The sequence below is a fragment of the Acinonyx jubatus genome, chromosome A1 (assembly GCF_027475565.1).
Source record: "Acinonyx jubatus isolate Ajub_Pintada_27869175 chromosome A1, VMU_Ajub_asm_v1.0, whole genome shotgun sequence".
NCBI lineage: Eukaryota > Metazoa > Chordata > Mammalia > Carnivora > Felidae > Acinonyx > Acinonyx jubatus.
Genome location: NC_069380.1, coordinates 104,776,175 through 104,803,299, shown reverse-complemented (window position 1 = coordinate 104,803,299; position 27,125 = coordinate 104,776,175). Strand labels below are relative to the sequence as shown.

The 27,125-nt window shown below is 39.8% G+C and overlaps 1 protein-coding gene across 1 annotated transcript in view; it reads left to right on the top strand.

Moving 5' to 3' along the window:
* The first annotated feature begins 324 nt into the window (after positions 1 to 324).
* The window catches only part of FBN2 (fibrillin 2), a 254,200-nt gene continuing 227,399 nt past the window's right edge, over positions 325 to 27,125 (top strand). The window contains exons 1-5 of the mRNA XM_027076778.2: positions 325 to 604; positions 1,423 to 1,505; positions 6,331 to 6,429; positions 9,572 to 9,667; positions 18,000 to 18,095. Coding sequence (XP_026932579.1) covers positions 351 to 604; positions 1,423 to 1,505; positions 6,331 to 6,429; positions 9,572 to 9,667; positions 18,000 to 18,095 — 628 coding nt within the window. The 5' untranslated portion in view covers positions 325 to 350. The remainder of the gene's footprint in view (positions 605 to 1,422; positions 1,506 to 6,330; positions 6,430 to 9,571; positions 9,668 to 17,999; positions 18,096 to 27,125) is intronic.

Below are 27,125 nucleotides of genomic sequence, written 5' to 3'. Positions count from 1 at the left end.
TTACGCCGAGGCTGCTCGGGTTACTTTTGTAATTTCCCGCCCCCACCCGCTGGCGGTCCTGGAGTCGCTCGGGGCCGTGGCCCGGGGGATGCAACGTGGACCGCTCAGGGCTGCCGGCTCTACCGTCGCCGCGCCTCGCCGCCCGCTGCGCTAGAGCCCGCGCCCCGGCGTCAGCCAGGGGGCCGGCGCTCGCTCCGGGGCTCCCGCTAGAGCAGGGAGCCCGAGCCCCGGGGAGTCTCGGGAGCCGACGGAGGGCTTTGTAGACCCTGACTTTTTTCAGGCCGCACAGATTTTTGTCTCCCAGCACTCCCTGTCCGCGGACCACGGTCCGCGCGCTCTCGGCGCCCGCGATGGGGAGACGGCGGCGGCTGTGTCTGCAGCCCTATTTCGTGTGGCTGGGCTGCGTGGCGCTCTGGGCGCAGGGCACGGCTGGCCAGCCCCAGCCTCCGCCGCCCAAACCGCCCCGGCCCCAGCCGCCCCCGCAACAGGTCAGGCCCGCGGCGGCGGGCTCCGAAGGCGGGTTCGCGGTGCCTGAGTACCGCGAGGAGGGCGCCGCGGCGGCCAGCCGCGTCCGCAGACGAGGACAGCAGGACGTGCTCCGAGGGTAGGTGGGCAGGAGGCACTGGGGGGGGGGGGGGGGAGACCCTTGCCTTGGCAGCTTTCCATCCCACCCCTCCCTCAGCCTAGTTCTGGCGGCTCAAGCCGCGGCCCCCTCCACCAGAATCCCGAGGACTCCCAGGAGCGCCTCCCCCTTTTCCTTCGCAGCTCAGTGGGCAAAAAGCCCTCCCTAGGGGGTTGGGTCGGAGGCCCCCGGGTGCGGATGGTAGAGCGCGCGCAGTGACCGCGGTGCGGGAACAGGTTCCAAATGTGGGGCTGGAGGCGGGCTTGAGTCCACTGGGCGTCGGGGCTGGTGGAGCCTGCCAGCACCCCACCGTCGGGGGCGCCGCTCCCGAGCCTTTTGTTTGAGGACCAGTGCGAGGCTTAGGGTTCAGTCTAATCATCAAACTCCAGCGCTTCAGCTTCCGACGCGCCTTCCTGGACACGTCGGGGCCGCAGGAACAGTGGATGGAGGAGGGACGGATTTGGGGACGAGGGCAAGGATTTTTGAAAACAGGGGGATCCCTTTGTTCTCTGCATCCGGAGTCTAGAGTAGTAGCAAATGACGTGTTTCTAAGTTTCTTTTCGCCCTTTAGGAAGGCAATACGGGAGGGCAGACGAAAAGCAAGGTTTAGACGTTTCCGACCCTCCCCTGTTCCAGCCCATGTACTTCCCTGTCTGCGCCCCAAGCCCCAAGAATGTGAAGTGTAGTTTTGGTTTGTTTGTTGTCCCGAAATCCTCTCACTCAGGGTTTTGCTTGGGAAAACCGCTAATGTGTTACCGTACCCTTCCCTCCATGTGTGTGACCTCGCTTGTCCATCGCAGGCCCAACGTGTGCGGATCCAGGTTCCACTCCTACTGTTGCCCTGGATGGAAGACGCTTCCTGGAGGAAACCAGTGCATTGTCCGTGAGTGCCTGATGGGGATTGCCGCCTGGGCAGCGCGGTCGGCCCCCTGTCAGGGCCCAGCTCTTGCATTGAGTCCTTGGGGGCACACAGTTGCTTTTAGAATCCAGTGGCCACAAAGCAGTGGTAATTAGGACGCGGCCCCATTCGAGTGTTGAGGAAGAAGCAGCCGGTTTACATCAGTTTAGGCTCCACTTCTAGGCTCTGTTGAAGGGCAATAATGATAAAGGTTTCAGAGATACTTGGAAGTTTTATCTTTCTGTGTCTATTAATACAAACTGAAGGGGGAGTACAGCAATTCCCTAGATAACTCAAAACCACTTTTTCCTAAAAGAGTCCAGATAAGACCACAATGTGATTATGTAAATTATCTGGCTTTTGACTGCATGAGGTTTAGGACTTTTGAAGATCAAGCTTGCTTAGGCCTTTGTACAAAACCACTTTATTATCTCTGGTTTCATCTCAACAGCCACATAACATAGATATGAAAGGAACTCTCTCAGGGATTTAGAGTTGACCCAGGTCAACAAAATTTTTAAAAGAACTCTTCCCAAATGGTTTGAGGTTGTTTTTTTTTTTTTTTTCCCGAAGATATTTAAATTTAGGATTTTCAGGCTCCATATCTGTCTCCTAGAGTACAGTAGGTTTTTCAAAGTGTGAGGCGTAGAACTTCAAAAGTTCTGCATCTCTGACCTTAAAATTTTTATTATTTTATTTAGTTTTCAAAGAGTATATGTAGCTTTCCTAAATTCTAATTGGAGAAGTCATTAGTTATCAACTTCACCGTGATGGGCCATAGGATGTCTTATTTCACATTCCTGTGAATTTGTGAGTTGAAGTGTGACTGGCCTTCCTCTGTGTATTTATCTAGCAGAGTCACATTTGTCTTGTCCGGAGGAGAGCCAGGTATCATAGACAGCACATTCATTTAGAGCCAATCTTGACTTTAGATTGACCTTCATGTTCTCCAGGGAAAAGGTAATTATGCAACTGTGAACAGAGAAAATGGGCAAGCCTCACTAGCCAAGGGATAATAAGGATGTAGTGGCATCTCTGACTCTATATTTATTGGTTTTGTGGGTTTGAGATAGACCCTTAATGTAATGTTGTTTCAGTTTTTTAAAAAGGAATGAAATCTCAAGTGTTGTGAAGACTTGTTTCTTAAAAGTTTTTCTACTCTAAAAATCCCACAATCTCCAGTTGGGAGGCAAAAATGGGAAATAATGACTGTTCTTTAAAGTGATTCATAAATATTTTACATAAACTCTCTGATTATAAGCCTTTACTTTATTCAAAAGGAAGAAAGGGTACTGCATTCTTTTTTCTCCAATGCAGAAATCATCTATGTGAGGCATTTATAGAGGGTGTATTTACTCTTTCAGGCCAGTAGGGCATAATCATGCCTGCTTTAAACTTAACATGGTTCCTAGAATCCTAAAGCAGCTAATGTCACTCACCACACACCTGCCATACTAGCTGGGATGACTTAGGCATTGCGGAAAGTCTGACTCACTAAATGTAATGAATGTGACTGCCATTATTGAGTTGGAGAGCAGCCGAGAAGAAGGGATCGGTTTATGGTATGTGTTGAAAATCTGTAAAGTCAGATTTTATTGGATTGGTGTGGAATGGGAATTCCAGAGAACAGAGCCTTCCAGAATATTTGTGGTAGAAATATATATGTACATGGATATATTGTGCATATATACATGTGTGTGTATATATATATATATATATATATATATATATATATATACACACACACATCCCTCTGAATGTTGGCTTTAAATATTTGTAGTTTTTCAGTAACGTTGTGCTTTTTACTTGTTTAGAAAAACCACTTTGGAAATCTCAGAACAACAGTGGCATTGTAGCCTGCATTTCTGCTACTTGAAATATTTGGGTGTTTATGAAATACAATGGAAGTTACATGTATCATAAATCTCTAGAAAGCATAAACTTTGAAGTTATCCTTAAATCTCCAAAAATGTGTATAGCACATATATCAAGAGTTCTCTACAAAAATATCAGCGCATTAAAAAAATAACTCAAACACCCAAGACTATGAAATAGTACACAGGGGCGCCTGGGTGGCTCAGTCGGTTAAGCGGCCGACTTGGGCTCAGGTCATGATCTCGCGGTCCGTGAGTTCGAGCCCCGCGTCGGGCTCTGTGCTGACAGCTCAGAGCCTGGAGCCTGTTTCAGATTCTGTGTCTCCCTCTCTCTGACCCTCCCCTGTTCATGCTCTGTCTCTCTTTGTCTCAAAAATAAATAAATGTTAAAAAAAAATTGAAATAGTGCACAAAGTAGAGGAAGAATGTAATGCCTTTATATTCTGTTGTAGAGATCTCACTTAAATTTTGAATTTTAATACTTTACATTAAATTTAGTAGTTCAATTATTTTTGGCTTTTAAAATGATAATATGTGAAGATAATAACCAAACTGAAACCATCATAAAGTCAAAGTCGGGAATTTTCATTCTAGGATTTCCTGGTGATGATAAGTTATTTATTGCATTTATTGAATTTCTATCATTTAGCAAAAGGCAAGCTCTGAGGCAACTTAGAAAAAGAGATAAGTAAAATACCAATAGAATGCATGCACCAAAGATTATTTTTTTCACACATTTATACAACAGAATTCTTTCTTTACAGAAAACATTAGAATGATTACCGTCTAGAATTTTAATGTTTGGCCTTCACCAGGCTTCATGAAGAGGCAAAGATAATAAAAGAAAAGTGTATTTCTCAAACTGCTGCAAACCTGATGCATTTTGATTTGAGTCTCTGTGCTTGTTGTCAGGGTTCTTAGTTGTGACCTGCAAAGATCACTGAAGTACTTCTGAACTTCCCAATATTGTTTCCAAAGGAATGGAATTGACTCTCTCACTTTTCATTGGTTTGGTTTTATTTTAATCTTGTTAGAACTTGAAGCAGTGGGAAAGTGTGTTGATTTACTTATTGTGAAATTTTGCTATGAAGGGCATTTTGATCAGTAGAATGGGAGGGAGTTGGCCTGAAATCATAGCATTTGAACCTGAAAAGACATCAGATCCCTCCAGTATAAGCTCTGTTTTCTTTTACCAAGAAGAAAACTAAAACCCAGAGAAGCTGTGTGTTTTTTTCTAAGTTTACAGTGGGTCCACAGTAGCACAAGAGCTCCACATCAGACCTCTGGCGTACTGTGTATTCTTCACTGTGCTGCGTACCTTCTCCCAGCATCTGTAAAATCCTAACAACTATGTCCTCTTGCCCTCTCCTTTTGGTGTTTCTGGGTCTCATGGTTTTCATGACTGTGGGAGGGATAGGCAGTTTGGTGAGGGAAATCTTAATTTGAGATGAGCACGAGGAGAAAGGGCCTACATGCTTTCCCTTCTCACTGGCTCACAGCTATAGAGCACACACCTGTGGTCATAACAGAGATCTGCTGTCTGAGGATGACCGGTCTTCCTCCATGAGACCTTCCTTGGGTTTAGGACCTGGGTATTCGCACTTTGTAGATCACCTAAGCCTAAACTCAATGTCAGCTTGCTGGGGATAGGGGGCTTTGACATAAAATATTATTTTAGTGAATATGTGTCACTGGAAAATTATTGGTGATCAGAAACTGTAGCACATTTTAGAAATTAACGGTCCACTCTATGACAGGAACCATGTTCTTGCCTAACAGTCTTCACACTGTGATCTATGACATTTTCACTTATAAGGACTACTAATGGAGATGCTGGTCATATTATGTGGATGTCAAGAGGCAATTTGGAGAAGGAAAACAATTACTGAGTTAGCTTGCTTCTGTGGAACACGCCATTTACATTATTGCGGGTCTTAGATCTTTTTGAAAATTGTGAGACCCCTGTCTAGCAAAAGACACATACGCACATCTGCATAAATGTTTATAGCTAGTTTGAAGACATTCCCAGACTCTCCTCTTCTTGTCTTCATGCATCTACTCATGGAGCATTAAAGTACATAGACTTTGTGCACAAAGAAAGAATTCAGTTGTAGATATGGAGATAAATGAACTGACTAAACATGGGAGAGCCTTCCCATTTGAAAGCACTCTGCTGATGATTTTGAGGATCCATGGTATGTGCTGTGTCAGTGAGCCTAACATTCTTTGCTGTGATGACCCTCATACCTTGGAGGTCACAACCGCAGGAGGCTTTAACTCTCCCTCCATCAAAATGTCGCAGCAGCTTTTCTGAGCAGCAGGGATAGGCCACGTTGTGGTGGTAGCATAAGGGAAGAAAGGCTGGAGGAAGGAGAGAGGGAATTATTAAGGAGAACAAAGATTGATGATGGGGCAGGTCAGATACCAGCTGGGAAGGAATGTGCACAGAACCCCTGGGGCTTGGCCAAGTGGTTAGGGCTCAGAGTCTCTGGCTCCACCCATTTTGTATTTCCTATGTCTTGTGAAGATCTTTTCCAGAGTGGGCTGTGTTTCCTGAGGTATGTGGGACCTCTGGGTTTCCTCAGTCCTCCCAGCTTCTAGGACCAAGACTGTTGTCTTGTGGTAAATTCTGTGTATAAACACTCTGCCTTGAATGGGAAACATGACCCGTATTGATGGGAGAATTAAAGGGCTATGGAACTTGAAATAGTGCCATTTGTTTGCACATTATTGTAAGGATACTTATGAGACTAAGTCTCATGTCTACAATGGGTAGTTTTGTTACATATCTGAAATTAGTCATTATGTATCCCATGGTTGTTGTTGTTTTTATCTTAGCTTTTCAGGTTTAGTGTTGTTAACTGTAGCTTTCTGGTTTTGTAAACTGTGGATTATTACCTAATTGTTCCTCTCCTTCCCTATTGTGCTTTCCACAGCAATTTGTAGAAATAGTTGTGGAGATGGATTTTGTTCCCGTCCTAACATGTGTACCTGTTCCAGCGGCCAAATATCACCAACCTGTGGATCAAAATCAAGTATGTTTCTTAGATGTGACCTTACTTAATGCATTATTCTGAAACTTCTGAGTAAACGCAAAATGTCTTTTGCAACAAGGGTATAAGTCTCTGATTATTTTCCTTACTAACTATATCTGTATTTGTCTTTGGAGTGAAAAATCTTCGGTGGCTTAATTATTGTCACCATAAACTAAGAAGGAGTAGGGTCATGATGTTTATTAAGCAAAATGCTTTAATTCTGGTCCAGAAGCTACTCATCTATGTTATAAAAGTACCTGGATTCATTGGAGAAGTTCTTTATAATTAGGAATTGTTGGGGAGCCTGGGTGCCTCAGTCAGTTAAGTGTCTGACTTCAGCTCAGGTCGTGATCTCAGAACTCGTGGGTTCGAGTCCCCGCATCAGGCTCTGTGCTGACAGCTCGGAGCCTGGAGCCTGCTTCTGATTCTGTTTTTCCCTTTCTCTGTCCCTCCCCCACTCACTCTCTTTCTCTCTCTCAAAAGTAAATAAACATTAAAAAAATTTTTTTTTAAATGAATAAGAACTGTAACTTACTGGGTTTTTACTATGTGCCTGGTACTGTTTTATGTTTTTGACGATCCCATGTTATTTAATCCTCACATAAAAAGAACTATGAGGTAATATTATGACCCCATTTTACAGAGAAAGAAGATGGGTGCATTTGAGTTAAGTAACTTGCCCAGGGTAACATAGATTTGAATCCACGTGTTCTGATGCCTAAACCTGTAGGCATTTGCAAACCCTATGCTCTGTTTATTGCCTATTGTGTAATCCTGTGGTTCATGTCCTGTTTTGTAGGTTAACTAATCGGGAAAGGTAACTGACAAAATACTGTGTACTGACATGATGCTTTACGTTTATTAACTTGCTCTGCTTTACACATATGAACTCCCAGCAACCCTGAAAGATCACAACAATAGACTAACACTGTGTTATTCATGACCTAGCTAAGAATTGTCGGGTCTTCAAGCGTAATCCTTTAGGCCAGTGTTTAAGGTAATATTCTAACAGAGTAGAAGCAGATACTCTTTATTTAATTGCTCAGTAATTGAATAAAATTTTAAACTTGCCTCAAGCCAGAGTGACGTTTCATTTTTAACATTTCTCTCTCCACGTTTTCCCTAAGAAGACATGCAAGAGAATCTGTCTGACTCAGATATTGAAGATTCAAGATTTCTATGACCGATGTCATTGTCTTCTGATGAAACTTCTGAGTAGAACTTTAGTTTCATTTTCTTTGAAAATAATCCGTCATTTTCTCAGCTTTTTAAAGCTCTCGTTCACAGTTCATCCAGGCTTTCTCTGACCACCCTGATTAGCAGATTTCCTCCATTGCTTTCCGGAACCTCCCTTATCTGAACGCCTGGAAGATATTCTTGCCCATATCTTCATTGTCTTGTCTTAGTTTTCCCGCAAAAAACAAACAAACAAACCCAATCCTGGAGAAATTTTACAATTCAACTTTTTAATTCTCTGCCTGGGCAACAAAACATTCACAGGCCTACCCTCATTTTATGGTATATAATTCCAGAGGGCATCCATGAATTTCTGTGGCCTTGAGTAATAACTCTATTTTCATCAGGAAATATTCTCTCTTTTCCAGTCCCCACTCTGCTCCACTTCCTAAGGCATTAGCACCATTACTGACTCTCTTTATGAAATGCTCTTTTCCCTTCACTAGTGCAATATCAATGGCCACAGTGTTCCTTTATTATTATTATTATTATTATTATTATTATTATTATTATTATTTTAGTCTCCTGTCCGTGTCCTCTTCATTAGGCTTTCTTTCAGAGTTCAGCATTGTCAACAGTCTGGTCTCCCTGGGTGAACTCATTTGCATATATGCCTTCAACTACTACCAATATGTTGCTAACTCATAGTGATGATCTCCAGAATATATCCTTCCATTGAGCCTCATATTCGCCTGTTCCGTTTCCTATTCCACATCTCCGTGATGCTTAGTAAACTTCTGAAAGTTGGTAGCATGAAATTTGATTCATTGTTGCCCACAGTCTACTTCCGGTTTCTCTTGCCTCAGCAAATGGCACTGCCATCCGCCCAGTGCTTGAGCAACTGTTTCTCTTCTCTTTCTCCCTCTTTCTCTCATGTCCTATCAGCTCTTTCAACAAGACCTGTGAGTTCTCTTGGGAAACATCTCAAATACATCTTCTCCTTTGCATCACCACTGAGAGCCTATGGTTTAGCGCCCCACATCTCTCAGAGGGACTACTGCAGTAACCTTCCGAGGGCTTCTCTGGCTTCTGCTCTTGCTCTCTTCAAATCTCTTCTGTGCAGAGCAGCTTGAGGAATCCTTTAAAAATACAGATTGCATCACTTTACTGTCTGATTTAAATCCTTTCAATGACTTCTGTTGCATTTGGGATATAATGCAAAACCTTCAATGGCGAAGGAGGCCTTGCATTATCTGGCTGGCCTCTGGATGCCTCTCCACGCTCTTCTCTTCTCAGCCTGACTCTTTATAACCATGTAACCCTTTCCGTTCTTCAAACAGAAGAACTTTACCATCTGAGAGTATTTCAGTTTTCTGATTCCTCTCCCTGTGAGGTTCCTCACTGGTACTTCTCATGCCTGGCTCATTCTCATTCTTTAGAACTCAGTTTAAGTGTTGCATCAGAATGGTTCTTGTCTCGATTCTGTCTAGGTTCCTTTTTGACTCCAGGCTATTCCCTTTCATGACACAATTTCCTTTGGAGAACCTGTCACAACCTATGATGGCTTTGTGGCATTTGTTGACTTGTGTTTTGTCCGTCTATGGGAATGGTAGCTTCATGAGAGTGGATAGTAAGTCTTTCATTACAGTGGGGCGCTGAGCACCTAGGGCAGGCACTCAGCCCCTGCATTCCAAATTGATACACAAGTGCTTCCCACATTCTGGAAACTACACTACTAGTCATCATATATTGATTGACGGTGAAAGTGTAATATGTTTTAAAGGCATGGTGAGTAATGTAACACATATGCTCGTGTGTGTACTTACACAAATAAAGATGTATTTGTGTCATAGTGCTTCTGTAGAATATATTTGCCATTGAATTGGGATTTAGTATACTTTTATAACTCACAGACACTGTATTTATAGTGATTGAAAGTTTTATGCTTTTTTGCTGTTCCTTGCAGTTCAGCAGTGCAACGTTAGATGCCTGAATGGAGGGACCTGTGCTGATGACCATTGCCAGTGCCAGAAGGGATATATTGGAACTTACTGTGGACAACGTAAGGAACATTGGCATAGACTTCGTTTATTAGCAGACATTTGATTCAGTGGGTATTTCATACTAAGCCATAATTTAAGGGGGTGTGAAGCCTATGATCATTAAAAAAATAATTTTATGTAGTAAGCCATCCCTTACACTTAAATTTCCAATTTGTATCATATGAGATTTGTTTCTCTTTAAAGTGTTTGTGTTTTAGAGTACTGATGTTGAGTACCACCCCTACTTTATCAGATTTGACATATCACAAGTTAGTACTGACTTGCTTTTTTAAAAATCTAGCTCCTTAAAAGATGAATACCAAACTAAAGAAATGGTAAAGATTGTTGCGATTTCTCTCTCTGTCTCTTTAGGATACCCCAAAATGAACCCTAGGAGCGCCAATCTTACAAACTGTTTTTGCTCGTATATGTTTAATGATACAATACGGTAGTGCAGGGCTATGAAATGATTTTTTAAAAATGTGATGTCATTGTGAAAGAGGGAGCTTTAATCCAGTAAAGATCTTCTCTTCACTGTCTGGAGAATATTCTGCACTAATTAGATAACCTTTTAACAAAGATGTAGGTATTGTAGCTCTTGGATAATAACATATCACTTGAAGTTTGTGTTTCCCAAATGGTGGGACTCTTACTAGAATGAATCCCCATATTTTAAAGTATGGATGAGTAAAAGAACGCAACGTCAAACATCATTGAATCATAAATAGTAACAAGGCCCTTTTTCATGTGGATTTCATCAGATGCAGAGTCTCGGTTTGCTGCTGATCTTTGAGACCTCCCTAAGAATTTTTCATCAGCGTTTTTCTATCTATCTATCTATCTATCTATCTATCTATCTATCAAGAGAGAGTGCACGCACAAGGAGGGAGGGGGCAAAGGGAGAGAGAGAGAATCTTAAGCATAAGGCTCGATCTCAGAACCCTGGGGTCATGACCTGAGCCTATGTCAAGAGTTGGGCACTTAACTGACTGAGCCACTCATGCTCCCCTGTCATCAATCCTTTTAATATAGAAAAACGAAACGGTAAAAGTGCAAGAGTATCTACCTTGCTTAAGCTAATCTTATTTTACTTTTGTTAGAGCTTTAAAAGATTTAAAAAGTTGTTTTCGGTATGTATGAAGCATAAAATTTATTTTATCCATTTTTTCAAAAGTTTATTTATTTGTTTTTGAGGGGAGGTGGGGTTGCAGAGAGAAAAAATTCCAAGCAGGCTCCCTGCTGTCCCAAGTACAGAGCCCGACATAGGGCTCCATCTCATGAACCTTGAGATCATAACCTGAGCCAAAATGAAGACACTTAACCAACTGAGCCACCCAGGCGCCCCTGTTTTAACCATTTTTAAGTGTACAGTTGAGTAGGATTGAGTACATTCACAACTGTTTTGTAATCATCACCACCATCCATCTTCAGAACTTTGTTTTTGAGGTACACGAGTAAAACTGTACTCATTAAACACTGACCCCCCCCCCATTTCTCCCTCACCCTGTCTCCTGGCAACCACCATTGTGCTTTCTGTATATGTACATTTGACTGACTCTCAATACTTCAAGTAAGTGGAATCACACGGTACTTGTCCTTTTGTAACGAGCTTATTGTGCTTAGCATAATGTGTTCAAGTTTCCTCTGTGTTAGAACATGGGTTAGAATTTCCTTCATCTTTAAGGCTGGTGAACATTCCACTGTATGTATCGACCATCTTTTGTTTTTGTCTATTCGTCCATGAATGGACACTTGAGGTTCTGCTGTCTTTTGGCCGTTGTGGCTATAGATGCACAAACATCCCCTTGAGTCCCTGCTCTCCGTTCTTTTGAGTGCATACCTAGAAGTAGAATTCGTGGCTCATATGCTGATTCTCTTTTTGATTGGAAGAGCTGCCTTACTGTTTTTGTTAGCGGCTGCACTGTTTTACATTCCCACCAGCAGCGTACAAGGATTCTAATTTCTCCACCTTCTCACCAACACTTCGGCTTTTTGTTTGCGTGTGTGTGTGTGAGTGAGATAGCTATCCTACTGGGTGTGAAGTGGTATCTTCTTGTGATTGTTGTTATTTTTAGGTCTGCCTTCCATTTAGGGTAATACAGCTTTCTATTTACAAATGCTATGAAGTTTTCTTTTAAAATAATTTAATATAAGTAGGTGAATCAACTTGAAGAAAAACACTTTGTTCAGGTCAGGAGTCGGCCATCATTTTCGGTAAAGGTCAGATAATATTTTAAACTTTGTGGTCTTTCTCACAACTACTTAGCTCTTCTATTACGGTGCAAGAATGACCATAAACCATATGTAAATGAAAGAATTTGGCTGTGTTTCAGCAAAGCTTTATTTTTGGACACAGAAATTTGAATTTTATACCATTTCCATGTGTCACAAAAATATTACTGTTCTTTTGATTCTTCAACCATAGAAAAATGTTAAAACCTTTCTTGACTCATGGGCAGTACAAAAACAGGTTGTGGGCCAGATCTGACCTGTGGGCTGTAGTTTACAGATCCCTTTTGTAGGTGGCTTTCAGGTATGGCTACAGATGTTAAGATAATCTGAGATTGACAAGTTTGGGAAGTGGAGCATTAAGGAATTTGAGAGAGTACACTGCACTGAGGCCACTTTCCTTGCAGGAATAAGAGATGCCAGTTTAGCAACTTTTTTGGGCAGGAGCAGGAAATAGCTGGACAACAGTGGAACAGAAATCGTAGCAAAGTTTCTTTTTTCATGGATGATTTTTTTTTCTATATATTCTTCATACATTTAGGTAGTTTCTAAATTTTATACAATGGACCCCAGTTTATAACCACTAAAAAAACCCTTTTATGAACATAATATTATAAGGAGGCCGATTTATACCTTTTTTGTACCTATACAGAAATGTTAGGAGATCTGATTGTATTCCTGTTTTATAGAGTTGAGTAGTAAGGGAAGAGACACAATTATTCTTTAAACTCAGCCTTTTGGTCTATAGGGGAGAATGATGATTGCTTTACAATTACAGGGGGGAAGAGCCTGCCTCTACTGTTCTTTCAGAGTATTTACTCAGATCTATTATGAAACTAGCTGCTTTCAGCCTGAATTCAGCTGATACATCTGTCTGGGTATATGTGTGTGTGTGTGTGTGTGTATTTTCCTGAAGGTTCTGCAGAAAGAGTGTGTTAGTGTGTCCCTTCCCTGTTCTTCACAGAAATGGAAAGTAAAGGGATGGAAAGTAGTTTCTCTTCCTACAGGAGGCACTTTTATGTTCTTCTGTCTCTGTGCCAAATCCTACCAATGTCCCCACATTTTTCATTTAGGGGAAAGGGAAAAGCACTGGGTCAGAAGAGCAGCATTTATGAGGGGCGCCTCGGTGGCTCAGTCGGTTAAGTGTCTGACTGGCTCAGGTCATGATCTCACAGTTCGTGAGTTCAAGCCCCGCGTTGGACTCTATGCTGACAGCTCGGAGCCTGGAGCCTGCTTTGGATTCTGTGTCTCCCTCTCTCTCTGTCCCTCCCCCACTCACACTCTGTCTCTTTCTCAAGAAATAAATACTAAAAAAAATTAAAAAAAATAAAAACATTAAAAAATTAAAAAAAAAAGAACAGCATATATGAAAATTTGTTCTCTGAATATCTCTTGAGGCAAAACTATCCTTGCACAGTACTTAGGGTTCATAGGACACATGATGCAGGCAAATCATGGAACCAGAAAAATTCATTCACAGCAAGTAAGAAGGTGGCAAGGTGTGAAATCAGCTCAAAACATGGTGTAAGGAAGCCACTTCCTAAGTTGTCTGACAGACAGAGAGAATTACAGTACTGAGAGTAAGGAAGCAGGTGTAAAAACTCTCAGCCTGTGAATCCAGAAAAGTCCTGGAAATATGTTTGCTAAAATGAAGATTATAAAAACATGTAAACTGCTTAGCTGCCTTCCCAGAAATGTGGACAGTCTTCCTTAGAAAGCACTCATTCATTTCATTCAGCAGTGTTTATTGAGTCACTCCTGGGAGCTCCATGCTGTGCAAGGTGTTGGGAGTAGATCTGTGAGCAAAAGGTCCCATTTTAGGTCAGTGGGAAAAGGGTTCCAGGCAGAAGGAGAAGCAGTTTCACAGGACGTTTGGTGGAAACAGACTTTGCGTATTTTGGAGACCATGAAAGAAGACCCATGTGGCTAATGAGAGGAGCGGAGGTAAGGGTAGGAGGTGAGTTCTGAGATGGTGGTAGAGGGCCTTATACCCCAAGAAAAGAAATTTGGAGTCATTGAGGCAGTTTGAGCAGTGGAATGACATGATCTGATTAACTTAGAAGCATCATTCTGGCTATTGTGTTGGAACTGGGTTGTAGAAAGAGTGAGAGAGAAAATGAAAGGCCAGTTAGCAGCCAGGGTAGTGGTGCCCATGCTCGGTGCTGGTGTAATTGAGGATGTGATAAGTACTTGCCTTGAGCTTGTATTTGGAAGTAGAATCTGTGGAAGGAAGTGTGTGCTGACGGGCTGGGCATGCGGTGGGCAGGGCGGGGGGGGTGGCGGTGCGGTGGTTGGTGGTGGTGGAGAAAAACATAAAGCAAAGACCTCTGATGACAACTGGAGGTTTGGGTGGAGCTCCAGAATGTGAATGGTAGTGTCATTTTCTGAAATGGGAAATAGCCAGGGAGTGGGTTAGGTGGGGCTGCAAATATGGAATAGCAAGGATTTTGTTTTGCATTTGATGGTTCAAGGAGTCCCTTCCACCTCCAGTTGGAAAGATGTTTGAGCTAAGATCTTAGGAGAGAGCTTAGGGAAATATGAACTTGGGAGCACAAGACTGAATTTTTATATAGATAATAGGTTAATTATAGGCCGTGATAAAGATCCCTAGGAAGTTGCTGTAGATAGTATGTAGCATGTATTTTTCTCCATTGCCTTTTGCTGTATATCCCACAGCAGGTGTAAGCATTGTTTTTCTTCCTGGGTGGTCAGCATTCTTTCCATGGCGGAAATTTAGGCATATTCACGTTTCTTTCCAACTCCAGTTGAAGTGTAAATTTGCATTTCCATTATATTTTGTCACAAGAAAAACTACTTTATAAAATAACTTTCAGGGCACCTGGCTGGCTCAGTTAGAAGGTCATGCAACTCTTGATCTCGGGGTCATGAGTTTGAGCCCCATGTTGGGTGTGGAGATGACTTAAATAAATAAAAGTTTAAAAAATGAAATAATTTTTATCATAACTCATTCTTAAGGAAAATAACTTTTTTTGTTCCACTTTTACATGCACTGCCTGCTTCTCTTCTGTTGCTGTTGTTCCTCAGTGTAAACTTTGGATTCTGTAGAGCGTGTCTTATTTTTCATAAAATACCCTGTAGAATAAAAGAGAAGGAGAATTAAAGTTTGTAGAACACCTTCAATGTGCAGCTACTGTGCACTTGTTTTTATACACTGTTTTATTTAATCTGCGGGGCCCTCTAAGCTAGGGACAATTAACTCACTTTTTCAGCAGAATCAGAAAGATAATTTGATTAGGGTGTGCTCATCTGTTCACTGTGGCATTCTGCCTTCCAAAATAGTGGAAAAAAGACTGCAAAACTTTCATGTATTGCAGGATTTTTTTTTTTGTAACTGAGGTACATCAACTTCTACATTAGATAAAGGGGATACAAAGCAAGCAAACTGGTCTCTTGTGGAAGGAGCTAACTCTCACGCGAAAACTGGAAATGTCAGCCAGTAGCTGTACGAGTGGGTCTTATCCTCTTTGTTCATGGGAACCCTTTACATTTAAGAAAAAAAAAAATTATTGAGGATCTCGAAGATCTTTTGTTTAAGTAGGTTACATCTGCGGGTATTTTTGCCCTGTTAAAAATTAAAATAGAGAAATTTGTAAAAAAAAGTATTTACAATAACAAACCATATTGTATGGTGACCTGAATTTTCTAAGGAACAATAATTATGTTTTCCCCACTGAGAAACACACACACACACACACACACACACACACACACACACACATAATGAGAAGAGAGACATTATGAGTATAGCCTAAACAGGTTACACTAGGTTTCATCTGTAGTGGACGAGTTCTTTCCAGGAGAAAGTCCAGGATTATCTAGCCTTCTTCTTCTACCTGGGATTTGGAAGTGTGTTTTTGGAAAACCCTGAGAGAAGCTCTTCCTTCACTTAACACAGGGATAAATCCTGAGTGTCTACCATGAATGTTTTCTCCCCAGTCACCTTAAAGCCTAGCATGTGTCTCATGAGGGAACACGTCAGGAAAAGTGGTTTCCATTTTCGTTTCTTACAGCTTGCTGATGTTTCAGGCAGTTTTCTCACACCGTAATTCATTACATTAGGCAAGGGCCACTTCTTTGCAGTGTATCTTTGTAGCAGTGGAGATCTTCAAACGCTGGCAGTTGTTTCTGTGGAGTTACACACTACTGAGCGTTCTAGGATAGGTTTTTGTTTTCTTCCACATTCCTGTCCATCCCCATCTTTCCCATACTTCTCATGACCTTTATTTCCTTTATCCTTCGTATTTCTTCACCTAATTGATTGCCTAGCCCATATTTCCAGACAGTAATGAGTAGGAAGGGCTATGCAGAACTCATCTTGGGACAAGGGAAGAAGCCGAAAGGTGTAGTTCTTACACAGGCCTAATTGTGCAGATGGACGTAGACTACTTCCTGCCTTTGAGCAAAGCCTGCTGTAGACAAAGAATCTTAAAGCTATTAGCACAGTGGTGCTTTAAGATGAAGACATCTTTTGTTTCAGAGTAGGTTCTGGTTTTGTACTGTCAGCAGAACAGAAGCCACTTGGAGTAGTGTGGATGAAAATAGGTAAACCAGCTGAATGTTCCCGGTAAGGAAATAGCAACGTTATGGCATATTTAGATGTCAGTTTATTTATTGAGCTTCCCTTTTTTGATATGTACTTCATTTGAAGGGCACATAGATGTGCTTTGCCCCCTCACTTTGCTTTAATGTCTTAAGTTCTGTTTTTTGAGCATGAGTCATAGAATGCAATCCTTTTCATCTATGAGGACATTGTTGATATTCAACAAAGTGGGTGGGTTGACCGACAAGCTCTTAGTATTTTTTCTTGGAGAAGGCATGATTCTTAGATTCAACTGCTGTCGGGAGAATTAGTAGGAATACTTGTTTTTCAGGGAATCTGCAGAATGGTTTCCTTTTTGTGGTCCTGGCTGCTGAGGGTGGTGCAGTGGGGGAGGGGAGTGGCTCAGGGTCATTTCTGGCTCTCTGGGGCCCACAGAGCCTGAATTGAATCCTGGTTTCCCTGGTCCCAAGTGGAAAGGAGTGAAAGAGTGCAGGCTGCCTGTGTGTGTCATAAAAATTTTGGACCGTGGGTTAATTTTTTAATAAAAATATTTATTATATTGACACAGAGAGGTTTTCCCTTCTTAGCTTTTATATCCTCTACGTGCTGTCTACAGATTCCAGATTCCTTATTTCTTTTGGTGTTTCATTCCTGAATTGATGGTATTTCCCTCTCACTTTTCATGTTACATTTGCCCTTTTCTTATTGACCACCCCCACCCGGTCTTTTTAGGAGGGGCTTTTTTTCTTTTCTGATTTTTCCTTCTCTGTGTTGCCATATCCTCTTTATTTTTCCATGTCACATACCTCCCCCTTTTCTCTCTCTCTTTCTGCTACCTGTTGTCTGCCCCCTTTTTCCTGCATTTCCCCATATTTTAATCACCTCCTTACCTGTGAAGTTCGATTACGGGGCTAATAGAGCTAAAATAGACAATTATATAGTCATATTCTGATAGTATGAACATTTGAGCCAGCTAATTTTTGTGATTCTGATTAATAAAAACAAAAAACAAAAAAAACTTTTACCGAACCTGTGCCTAACAGTGTGACTTAAATTGATTGTGTAGGCTTTTGTCTCAATATACATCATATATATTTACTTAAATGGGTGATGTGAGCTGTAGCTTGTTTGAGAGGTGAGATCCATTATAGGTTTAATCTCCACCAAATATTGTACAGATGACTCTTGAACAACATGGATCTTGGGTGGGGGATGTCAACCCCCCCTGCAGTTGAAAAATCTAAGTATGTAACTTTTGAATTCCCAGAAACCTAACTGCTAATAGTTAATGGGAAGCCTTACTGATCACGTAAATATTCGATTAGCACATATTTTGTATGTTACATCTATTATATGCTATATTCTTAAAGTATGCTGTAGGAAAGAAAATGTTATTAAGGAAATCCCAAGGAAGAGAAAATACATTTACAGTCCTGTACCGTATTTATCAAAAAATCTCTGCATCGGAGTGGACCAGTGCAGTTCAGACCTGTGCTCTTCAGAGGTCAACTGTACTTGGAGATTTACTGTTTAATGAGCTTCTTGCTGTGTTTTGTGTGCAGCCGTCTGTGAAAACGGATGTCAGAATGGTGGACGCTGCATTGGACCCAACCGCTGTGCTTGTGTTTATGGATTCACTGGTCCACAGTGTGAAAGAGGTAAGAAAAGAGAAGTGAGAACCTCCCTTTGGAGAAGCCTCTTTTGCTGTAACAACATGTAATTTTTTGTTATCCAATGAGAATTCTTCTAAGGAAATAATACTTTTATTCGTCATTGACTATGTCTAGAACTTGAAATGTAAGATTATGAGACGTAACTAACAACAGCTGAAGAATGTCAGTTTTCTCCATCAGAGTGACCTCCGTTTGGGAGGCCAGTGGAAGTTCTGTTGGGCAGGAGAGAAGGAGTGGAGGAATGACTGGTCAGTAGGCATCCAGGATTGTCTGCTTTATCATGTGAACAGTCAGACAAGCCCATGTGAAACCAGTTTACCATAATATGAATAGCACTTAAACTCATGACCTATAGACTGCTGAAAATCTCCAGGGCCGATGCCCTAAATGAACTATTAAATGGCGTCTTGGTAGCAAACGGGTGCGAGTGGCATGTCCAAGATGTTTAATCTTATAAAATGTGATAACTAACTAACACTGAACTATATGAGTAAAAATAAGCTTAAACTGAAAGCAGTATTACATAATCACTCATAATGACATACATCCTCTGTTTCCCCAGGCATTGTCATAGCATCCCAACTTGTAGAGCACTTTCTTTGTTGCAGAACGCTAGAGTATCTGAAGCTATGTCATTGAAGTATTACAGATAAATAGTGGTTGACCATTTATATATAGAGACTTTAAACTGCAAAGAAACCTTCTATTTAAAAATGTATACTCATTACCCTGACGAAAACTGTATCATAGTATTTGGATTAAATCTTGAGAAGAAACTGAGAAACGAATCCTACAGCAAAGTTTGAAAAGTAAGATATATGCAGCCATTTAGCATACACTGGTATGTGTGTATATATTGCCATATTTATATTATTCCTGAAGTAATTGAGATTTCTTGGGACTGAAGTACATTCCACAAATGACAGAGTTTATAGATATACTTAGGATAAATTTAAATGTCTTTCCCATATGCTTTTATTTTGGGAAAAAGAATTAATTGTGAAATGTTAGCATAAAAAGGTAAGTTGTTGAGAATGGAATGTTACAAATTTCCTACATAATGTTAAGTTTATTTAAATACTATAGCATGGATAATAGTTCAATTTAAATTTTCAAACATAATTATAATTGGTGGAATGATGTTCATTTTTCTGGAAGTCATGCAACTTTGGCAGTTCTTTCATCCTAGGCAGATTTCAAGTTCAGTTCCTAATTGGCGAAGGAATTGGGCAGTTTCAAGTCAGAGGCTTCCAGGCATTACATCATTATTCTCAACAGTTATTCATTCATTAGATTTGTTAGTCCTTACTAAATTTATGGGAATCCAATAAAGACTTACATATATTTCACATGTACAGTAGCATGTTTTCAGAAGAAATTACAAAATTAATTAGTTAATGAATGGACCTAAAGGATACTTTTTAAAATATGAATTTGTTTCTTAAAAAAATTTTTTAACGTTTATTTTTGAGAGAGACAGAGAGAGAGAGAGAGAGAGAGAGAGAGAGAGAGGACGTGCTTGTGTGCATGCAAGCGGGGGAGGGGAAGAGAGAGGGAGACACAGGATCTGAAGAAGGCTTCAGGCTCCGAGCTGTCAGCACAGAACCGGACGCAGGGCTCGAACCCACAAATTGTGAGATCATGACCTGAACCGAAGTCAGATGCTCAACTGACTGAGCCACCCTGGTGCCCCCAACTTTTTTCCTTCTTTTAATTTTTTTTAATGTTTAAAAACATGGGTTTGTTTCTTAAAAATCTTTTTAGTTACTACCCTTTGGGTGAAATTCTAAAACTTCATTCCTTTTAAAAAAAAAAACTTAGCAATTTCCGTTCTTGTATTGCAAATATGAATTTATGTGCTTTTAGAAGATATTTTCTGGAATATTTAAATGTGTAATAGCTAATCTCACTAAAAGTAGAGTTCATGATTTTTCTTAGGAAGCATTGTCTACACAAATACAAAAGGAATAATTTATTTATGTTGAGCTTAGTGAATAGGGGCAAGTGCCCTGTTAACATTTGTAGTTTGTATTGTCTTTTTCAATTACGGAGTTTCAAAATATATGTTCTTTGTTCTCTTAAAAGAAAAAAAAAGACTTTTATACAATGAGGGATCTTTTTCCTCCTTAATGTAGCATACATATAATTTTCCTTTAAATTGACATCTGGGAATCAGTTGTATGATAAAACACGGCTGCTTTTCCAGCTCTCTGGGCTTCTGGCAGACTGGTTTCTGGACTGGAGACAGAGACTGAGTGGTAACTGAGTGGCTGGCATGATTATGGCATTTAACTTGAGTCTTTGTGGTGGGTTAGTGGAACCTCTTTGGAGTTCTTTTCTCCCTCTTGCTGATATGGACAATGATCTTTTTTATATTTAGCATTAAAGAGTTCTTAGGGCCACTGCTGATTGTAGAAGGCAGACAACCCAGCTGTGTCCAAGGCACATGAAGGGACTCCATTCTTTTTGGCTTGTCTCTTCAAACAGATGGCATTTGAAAAAAGATAAATATTGCACTTTATATATACCTGAGAATACACAGAAATGGAATTAGCATCATATATCAAGACCTGGTGCTTTTTTTCCCCCCAACATTTATAATGTACCTTCTTATTTATCAGTAGAAACTTGAAGGGGGCAGGCAGGCAAGAAATGAACTTACCTAAGGGATTTCTGGACAAGATATGTTGATTACTCGATTACAAATGCAGCCAGCCCAAAGTCCCTATTTCACCTTCTTTGACTTAAATGATTGCTGACATCTTTGATTTTCCTTAAGGCTTATAAAAGGAACATCTGTTAGAAATATATCATAGACTCTTCTAAATTATCCATAAATTACTACAACACACTTTTTTTTTGTCACGTAAACATGAACTTTCTTTAAAAAGTAGATACATTTGGTGAAACTTCAAATATTCTTATATTTAGTGACATTTCCTCTAAAATGTACACTTTTCAGTAAACCCTCCTTCAAAAAGGAGGATTGGGGATTTACTTTTTAATATATTGACGTTTTTAAGAAAAATTCCACTTGTGACTCTGAAACTCCTTTTAGAAAGGTGAGATCAAGTTGCAAATGTTAAAGTTATAAAATGTAAACTTCGAAGCCTTTGTGCAAAGTGAAATATGGATGGATTTCACTTTAGGATAACTTTCATAAAATCATCCAGTTGTAGGACCTAATACATGATCTCAGTATCTGAAAGCATGTAGAGGGGTCACTTACACTCTGCTTGAATACCCCTGGTCACAGGGCTCTCACTCAGTCACCCTGTTGTGAGGCAGGATTTCATTGTTGGAACCCTGGTTATTCATCCTTTGTATGATTATGGTTCTGCCTAAACTGAACATTTAGCAGACAGATAGCCCATTCTTTATTGTCTAATTCAGTGGGAATATGGTCATGGTGACTTCTCTAGAAAGAGGCAGCCACCATCTTTAAGTTGCATAATGAAACTTGAAATCTAATTATAAGCTATTGAGTTATTCTATGTATTTTTGTTCATCCACCCACATTTTGGGTAGTAAACTAACTGGGGCAGCTATACAGCCTACTCAGACCATGTCTCCCAAGAATAAGAACAGAGGCAGGCAAAGCTAGGGTTTTCGTGAGTTGTAGGAGTTGGGTAGACCAGGCCTAAGTTTGTTCAGAAATAAATGATGCATGTATGAAATCAACATTAATAAATTGGAATTTATAATAAAGTATGTGCAGTGGGTTGGTTCAGCCCATGAAGTAACAGCAAATTAGTGTGACCAGGAATATAAGGAAGCGTGGTGTGAGAAGAATCTGGCATATTAGGCGAAATTCTATACACAGTGGATTTGATACTTCCAAGAAAAGTATAAGCGATAGTTTTTAGAAAACATTCCTTCCATTGTAATTTTGTTATCTAAAAGAAATACACATTTATTACAAAGCAATTTAGAAAATAAACAAAAATATGCAAGTATTTATAATTCCTCCAGTCAGAATGAATCATTTTATAACATTTTGGAGGATATGCTTTGAATCTTTTTTTCTACTACACATATAATGTTTACAAAGCATGGGATCTTTCCATTCGTACTGGAATCCACTGTTCTATAACATGAAATCTACTTGTATCCTGCTTCTCATTGCTGTTATGAAATACATTACTTTGTAGACCTATATAGTTTCCCTGCATATCATAACAATGAGGACTGCTCATTACATTCTGTACAATCATGCCATGTTTGTAACGTTACTTTCTTGATGTCACAGATGAGGGAACTTTGCCCAGGTCAAACTTAGAGTAGCAGTGGGGAGTATAAGGACAGGAGAATATCACACAATCTAATTTAAGACCTTAAACTCAATTCCTGTGATAGAGCTGACTGCCTTCTATTTCTCGATTAGCTGACATTTAGGGTCACTTCCAGGTTTTCCTTTTTTTGTTGGCTTGTTTGTATTTTAGCAATTACGTGATAAGAATCTATGCAGGTAAATATATGCCCTGGATTTTATTCTTAGGATTTAGCATACAAATGCAACTGCTGAGTTGTTGAGTATGTGAAAATGTAAAACTTTTGATATATTCTGTTTATTTCCCTCTAAAAAGGCTTTTTTCTAATGACTTACTCCTTTGATACTGTGTTTAGAAAGTCTTTCAGTACTCCCAAATCTTATAAATATCTATAGTTTTTTCCTTAGAGCTGTTGAGATTTTATTTCTTTATACTTTTTTAACCATAAGTGAGAATATATAGGAGGGTAATTTTTATTTTTAAATAAAGTAAATTTATAAACATTTGTTTATCGCATATCTTTTGAGTGCTTATTGTTAGGCTAAGTAGTTGGAACTCAAGCTACAAAGAAAAATTATATAACTCTTCTGTTAGTAAGAAGCAAACTATTTAAAGGACAGTGGTGATCATCTACTTAAACATTAAAAAGTAATGCACTGGGGCGCCTGGGTGGCTCAGTCCGTTGGGCATCCGACTTCGGCTCAGGTCACGATCTCGCGGTATGTGAGTTCGAGCCCCGCGTCGGGCTCTGTGCTGACTGCTCAGAGCCTAGAGCCTGTTTCGGATTTTGTGTCTCCCTCTCTCTCTGACCCTCCCCCATTCATGCTCTGTGTCTCTCTGTCTCAAAAATAAATGAACATTAAAAAAAAATAAACGTTAAAAAATTTAAAAAGTAATGCACTATGTAAATACCATAATAGGAGTAGGAACAACTTTACGTGAGAACTCAGAAATTCTTCCTGATTAAGACAGAATTAGAAAAGCCTTCCTTCAGTTAATCTGAGTGAAAAAAATACTACTCATTATAGTGAGAGAAGTGTTTTGGACTAATTCTTGTAATGATATTACAAGATACAGAATGATTGACTTTTTGCTAAATAACATTATTTAAACTTCATACTTAATTACCAATTACCACAGTCACTGAGCTGAACTTGTTTTATAGAAATAAGATGTCTGCCTTTCTCTGCCCTCTAAAGATTTAGCAAGAATGAAATTAGAAGGAACAGAGAATGTTACCAACCACAGATGTCCAACTCACGTGCGTCCACACGCACGCATGCACACACACACACACGCACACACACACATTTCTGTACTCGTGAGGCTGTTCAGAACATTTTATAACCTTGTACTCTCTAAGCTAAACTTAGCTTTAAATGGGCATCAGAGAAATACCAAAAGATCTGTGGGAACTTTACTTTTTGGCACTAGCTCAGATGACATCCTTGTCTTGAATGCCATTAAGAACAGAAGGGAAAGAAAATGAGAGCAAAAAAGCAGACAGTGCAAAGCAAAAAAGAAGGAAGGGAAGAAAGAGAGAATGGATGAGAGAAAAGGAAGGTGTAATGTTCATACTAGGAGTGGAGACGCTTGGTTCTAGAAAGGAAGGGTATGCATCTGAGAGATAATCATTGATTGATCTGATATGGGAGAAGCTGGGGTTCCCACTTCTCAGTCTTTGCTTTAAATCTCTGCTGTTCAGATCTGTGAGGTAAGATCAAATGTGTTGGCAGCCTGTTAGACTTGGATGCTTTATTTATGAAACTCCTTTGAATTAATGCAGTGAGTGTTTTCATTCATCCCAGCTCTAAGTGCCCTTATTTATACATTTCTTTGTTTTTGGTTTATCTACCTAGAGGCAGGGAAACCTGCAATAGAAAATTTAAATCATTAACATGTTTTATATTTGTGTAACTCTGTAAATATTTTCTTCTTTTCCTATTTCAACATGAAGTTGGAAGACATTAGGGACTAACTGGTGTGGAACCTCAGCAGAACTACTGCTCACACACACACACACACACACACACACACACACGCATGAATTAAATACAATGAAATGTTACATAGGATTCATTCAAAAGTAATAATAAAATATGTATGTGCACTCTGTATATTTGACCCTTGAACAATATAGGTATGCATTCTGCAGGTACAATTATATGTGGATTTTTTTCAGTAAATACAGTCTAGTACTGTAAATGTATTTTCTCTTCCTTATGATTTTCTTAATAACATTTTCTTTCCTCTTAGCTTACTTAATTGTAAAAATATAGTGTGTAATATACATTACATACAAAATATGTGTTAATCAATTGCTTGTGTTACCGATAAGGCTTTTGGTCAAATAATAGGCTGCAGATGGTTAAGTTTGGGGAATCAAAAGTTATATGTGAATTTTCAACTGTACTGGGATTAGTGCCCCTAACTTCTGTGTTGTTCAAGGATCAAGTGTATGTCAAAAAATCCCAGACATTATAAATTCCTAAATAACATCTGTATCCAGGGGTTTCAGATAAAGGACTGTGGACCTGCAATTATTTCATGAAATTGTTGGAAGGATTAAAAGCAATAATGTGTTAGGCTCCTGATATGTGAGAGGCAGAGTGACTAGCATGTGGTAGCCACTAAGTGATATTTGTTTTAAGAAAACAGGGTGTAGTCAGAATCGGAACTGAATATTAAGACCCATAAGACCTTGGAAATGTGATTGCCCTCCCTCATCCTTGTTTCTGCATATAAAATACGGGTCTATCATGTTCTTCTTATTTTTGTGACTTATATGACACAATATAACATTTCGCATCCAATACATAATAATCATTGATGCTAATCTCTTTCAATTGTACTGCCCAGTTATCAAAAAAAAGTAGATATGGTGGCTGACTGTTGAAAATGGAATAGTCAAAAATGAAATTTTGAATGGGGAGTAGAGGATTTTATCAGTTGCTTAAGTCGTACAAATAAAGTTTCATGCTGTTCTTATTGAGAATAAATGCTGTATTTTAAGAGAGGCTCACCTTCCTGGTATGACAATTAAATGAGAGACAAAGTACCTAGCCAGGGTATGGTACAGTAAGTGCACATTGAATGATCAGCTAGCATTGTGGAAAATAAAAACGAGATATAATATGCTCTCTTAGGCAAAATTGTCTTGGGTGAGAGAGATAATTCCCAGTTGCTGGGACTGTATCAGATCAGGGTGCATCAGTTGTGAATAATCTAAGCTTCATTGCTTTACCTTTTGTGGGGTTCTTTGGGATCATACACAAAAATAAACTGAAAGATATTGTGTATCATTATCATTACCTTGCATATTATGTATTTGAACTTTTAGATCCTACTTATCTTGCTTTGACATACTTGTGCTCTAAATACCAGCATTGTTATCACTAGTTACTCACTATTTCCCTGGTCTCTTTGGTCTTAGTCCCCTGCTTCCTGGTGTACAAGGTCTATTTGTGAGCATTTCACAGTGGAACTGATATATATGTAAGGCTTATTTTGCTCAGCATACTTGTAATCAACAGTCTTGCATATTGTTCAGTCTCACAGAATGAGTTTGGGGAGGGTCTTCCAACAGTCCAGAGAATAGTTCCTCTGTGAAGCTTTCCTTGGCCACCATCCATCTCCTGCCTCAGTTTACTTTTGAGGCAAAATTAAGCCTGCTGTCCTTTTATCTACTTGTCATGTATTCCATACCTCTAGAATAGTTTTCTTCATCATGGTGTTGACTGCTGCCCTGTGTGTCAGTGAACCTGTGAAGAGCAGAGCTTTTTATCTGAAGCTGCCTTTGTGTTACTTCTTCTCTACACAGTGCACAGTGCAAGACATGCTAGTTATGGGTCTGCACAAGCATTGGGCTTCCAAATAGAAGAAATAGGATGAAACAAACTACAGACATGGTAGAGGGCCTTGGATGCTCGTGCAGGCTTATTTATTATAGAGACTTTAAGACACAGTGAATGAAATGGAAGAGTAGAAGGTGAGACTGGGCCACTAGACTTGGACCTTAATATACAAAGTCTGGAATGCCAAGTCGAGAGGCTGCCCTCTGGTCAGCGGGCACTGTGGAGAGGGATCGCGAAGGACTATTGTACTTGAAAGTAATTCTCTAAGAGAGGTTACTGTGGAGTAGCAAACAAAAAGGAGTAGAGGATGGAGAAATTGAGACAGAGGCACCATTCAGAACTCATTGCATGTCAACTAGATAATAGCAATGGGTATATTATGTTTGTGTGTTTTCACTGAGATTATGATTTATGTATGTGTAAAATGAGATAGCTAGTATTAATTTGGAAAGGAAAATTATGTAATATTGGGGAAAATGATAGTTATTGGACATTTACTATGATAAGTGCTTGAGAGGAATTAATACAACTCAGAGATACCATTTTTTTTTAGCATGACGTTAACAGATAAGGAAACTGAGGAACAAAGAGGCAAAGCATTTTGCCCAAATTCACCAGATAATAAAGGGAGAAAGTACGGTTTGAACGCAAGTGATATAACCTCAAAACTCATGAACTTAACGAAAACTTTAAGTGAAACACAACACTGCCGAAGTCAATATATATTCCCACTCTGTAGAACTGTAGTGTGTCAGTGAATGATAAAAAGGTACATGGCGCCAGTCTGACAAAAGAGATGGCTTACTATTTTTGTATTCTTTTGTCATCTGGCCTAGGGAAATGTATTTGGTATGTAAATTTCATATTATACCTCTGAATTCATATACCCA